General features: G+C 54.4%; 1 protein-coding gene across 1 annotated transcript; it reads right to left on the bottom strand.

Annotated features, from left to right (window-relative positions):
- Window positions 1–483: 483 nt before the first annotated feature.
- On the bottom strand, window positions 484–3,217 carry NDUFA8 (NADH:ubiquinone oxidoreductase subunit A8). Its single transcript, XM_071574253.1, has 4 exons — window positions 3,115–3,217; window positions 2,867–3,030; window positions 1,191–1,356; window positions 484–719 (listed from the first exon to the last, which is right to left on the bottom strand). Exons 1-4 carry the CDS (start codon window positions 3,163–3,165, stop codon window positions 582–584), a joined length of 519 nt encoding a protein of 172 aa, XP_071430354.1. The 5' UTR covers window positions 3,166–3,217; the 3' UTR covers window positions 484–581.
- Between the last annotated feature and the right edge of the window lie 82 nt (window positions 3,218–3,299).

Consider the following 3,299-nt stretch of genomic DNA (forward strand, 5'->3'; position numbering starts at 1 on the left):
CCTGGGTTGCCCCAGTAAGAAACAGGAAGTGTGGAAGCCACTAACCTTGCTGCAGGAGGAGTGAGCAGCTGGCAGGGACAACAGGGATCTTTACGTCAGGAACAGCACTGACCTCATAAGACTAAACACTTGTCACAAGATCAATTTGAGGTTAAAGCCCCACAGGAGTCCCTCGGAAAAAAGGCACAATTATCAGGTGCAAGACTAAAGGAAGACATTAATGACCTGTTTGTTCCCAGAGTTTCCTTGATGCAAGTGGCAATGTTCTCAGTAAGTGAGGTCTCCCAGCAGTGGAGACTGACTGGGACTGCAGTCCAAGACCTGGGCTACGTTTACACGCACCATGGCCCAGCCAGCTGATGTGACTGGTGCCCAGAGGGTCCCAGGGGCTGTGTGTGCCTGCAATTCCCTGGGCAAAACAGGGAAATGCATTGTTCTTGTTGCTGTGAGGGGGGAGTTTAAAGGACTCTGCTCAGCCACGGGACAGTTTGGGGCTCTTTAATCATTAGTTATACCCAACGCACACCGGACAATTTACACGTGCAGCAACACATCCCTGCACTTGAGTCACAGCACAGCCTTCACCAGGACCAGAAAAACAGCCTGCTGCCAAAGGGAGAAGGCTTCAGCTCCCCTTCAATGGGGGGGTTTGGCTCTGGCCTGGGTCTAGAGTGATAGGGATTGTCAGGCAAAGGACGGTCTGTCTTCACTTTTGTAACCTGGAAAGAAACACAAAGAAGTGATACAACTTCTCACAGCATTTACCAGAAAAGCCACACTGAGTCAGAACTTAAAGGAAGAACTTCCAAGAAGTACCAAACAGCACTAAGGACACATTGTTCAGCTTATGAGAGCTCCTGTGCACTTCTAAGAAATGGAGGGGACAGGCAATTCACTCAAAGCTACAGAGCAGCTGCACATGACTGTGAGCTTCACTCCTAAAGGAGAAGTCTCTACAGCAGGAAAAGCAAAAACAAGAGTGTCACTGCCTAAGAAAAGCACAAATCTTCTAGAAAAGCAACCCTGGAAAACGCTGACAGTTTGACTTCTTTATATTAGTCCACAAACTTCCAGTGTTGAGTTCACAAATCACCATCAGGCCAGGAGACGCTGGAGTCCCGGTGTGACCAAAACATCCCTAAGGAGGGAGAGAAGGATGAGGCTACCTGAGCACAGAGGTGTGCAGTTACCTTGGAGAGCTCTCCCAGGTCAGGTCTCACCCAGCCCAGCTTATCCAGCACACAGTTGTCAAAGGCTGCCTGTTGCTTCCTGCAGCGCCGCAGCTCCAGCAGGTTGGTGTAGTCGATGCACGTCCAGTACTCGGTGAAGGGCTCTGCACAGTGGGTCTTGATCTTCCTGCAGAGGCCACACAGAACATCCTCAGCAACTGCCACAGCTTTAGGGCTCTTCTCCCTTACTCAAACCTCGTTCTGTGATAAGGTGTTTCTTGCAGTTCCAAGTTCTCATTGAAATCTTCAGAGACGTCAGTACTTAAAGCATTAAACAGCATTTGGAATCATAGGATGGATTGGGTTGGGAAAGACCTCTGAGATCATCAAGTCCAACCCTTGATCCAACCCCACTGTGATCACCAGCCCAGGGCACTTTGTGCCCTGGGCTGGTGATCACAGTGGGGTTGGATCAAGACGTGGTGGATTCTCACTCAGTGCCACATCCACAGAATGGATGGGGTTGGAAAAGCCCTCTGAGATCATCAAGTCCAACCCTTGGTCCAACTCCAGTCCCTTTACCAGATCATGGCACTTGATACAAATACCTGTAAAAACTGCCATTGTATGTATAACTAATGACAGCAATGACTTCACTGACATGTGGAGGGAATTCTGGCTGGGTAGGTGTTCACAGCTCCTCCCCAGCAGATCCCTGTTTTGCCAAATAACTCAGCTACATTATACAATGCTCTAATGCTTCCAAATTATTTGGTGTCTCAGCCTCAAAAAGCCACATTTAGAACACAGGTTTCTGATTACCAGCTGCTAGACTGGAGGTGGAGATGCTTTGAGCTAATTAAATGAGGTGCTTTACTGGCAATACTGGCCCACACCTTGGATCTACACCTTTGGTCACAAGAGGCAGATGGTGCATCTGCTCAGGCTTTCACAGCAGTTCACCTGTGGAACAGGGACACAGACAACACCAAGCTCAGGCTGGATTCCTGGATTTCAGAACACAGTTGCAAGGAGCAGCAGCAGCAACCTGCCCACACTGCCCTGGCACACAACAACAGCCCAAGCCACTTGCCCTGGAACAGAAGCCACAGAGCTTCCCATGAAAAGATATCTTCATGGACAAGTAAGCAAGACAAACCAAGAGGCCTGTATCCCCAGAAGATAAAATTTAAAAAGCAAAAATAAAGGCTTTGAAAGCTGTGAGAGGAGGGGCATTTATAATTAGAACCACAGAATGCTTTGGGTTATGAACCTTAAAGCCCATCCAGTCCCACAGGCAGAGGGACACCTTCCACTATCCCAGGTTGCTCCAAGCCGTGTCCAACCCGGCCTTGGACACTTCCAGGGCTGGGGCACCCACAGCTTCTCTGCCCAACCGGTGCCAGGGCCTGCCCACCCTCACAGGGAAGAATTTCTCCCCATTATGCCACCTAACCCTGCCCTCTGGCCTGTGCCCTGTCACCACCCTTGTCACAGGTGCCTCTGCAGCATTCCTGGAGCCCCTTCAGGCAGCGAAAGGCCGCAGGAAGGTCACCCTGGAGCCTGCTGTTCCACAGGCCGGGCACCCGCAGCGCTCCCAGGCTGTGTCCGGCCGGGCCCAGCGCCTGCTGCAGGCCCAGCCAGGCCCGGGTGTGCCCTGGGCCCAGGCCCGGGTGTGCCAGGCCGGCCCCGCTCACCTGAAGAAGTCGAGCGCACACTGGTTCACCTGCCGGCCCTCCTGGAGGCACCTGCGCGGGTCCTTCTCCTCCCAGCGGCACAGCATGAACTCCTTGTTGGGCCGGTCGCACTGCGAGCCGTAGTGATGCGCCGCGGCCTTCAGCACGGCCGAGCTGACGGTCACCTGCGGCGGGGACAGAGCGGCCGTGAGGGCAGGGAGGGCGGGCAGGGGTGGGAGGCGGGCAGAGGGAACAAGCGGCACACTCACCTCCTGCACATCGAGCTCCTCCAGCGAGGGCACCCGCACCGGCCCGGGCATGGCGCGTCTCCTTGAGCGCCCTCAGCGCCCCCGCGCAACGCGCATGCGCCAACAGGGGCGCGGCGGGGCGGGGCCTGGCGCGGGAGGGGCGGGGCCAACGTTGCCGTGGTGACCGCGACGCTCCCGCGGCCGCC

Source organism: Pithys albifrons, chromosome 20 (genome assembly GCF_047495875.1).
Source record: "Pithys albifrons albifrons isolate INPA30051 chromosome 20, PitAlb_v1, whole genome shotgun sequence".
Classification (NCBI taxonomy): domain Eukaryota; kingdom Metazoa; phylum Chordata; class Aves; order Passeriformes; family Thamnophilidae; genus Pithys; species Pithys albifrons.

Excerpts from the sequence above, each read along its gene's own strand:
- NDUFA8 (XM_071574253.1), bottom strand. The coding sequence starts at position 3,165 with ATGCCCGGGCCGGTGCGGGTGCCCTCGCTGGAGGAGCTCGATGTGCAG. Across the intron at positions 3,031-3,114 it reads AGGAGCTCGATGTGCAGGAG|GTGACCGTCAGCTCGGCCGT; the intron begins GTGAGTGTGCCG and ends TCCCCGCCGCAG. Across the intron at positions 720-1,190 it reads ACCTGGGAGAGCTCTCCAAG|GTTACAAAAGTGAAGACAGA; the intron begins GTAACTGCACAC and ends GTTTCTTTCCAG.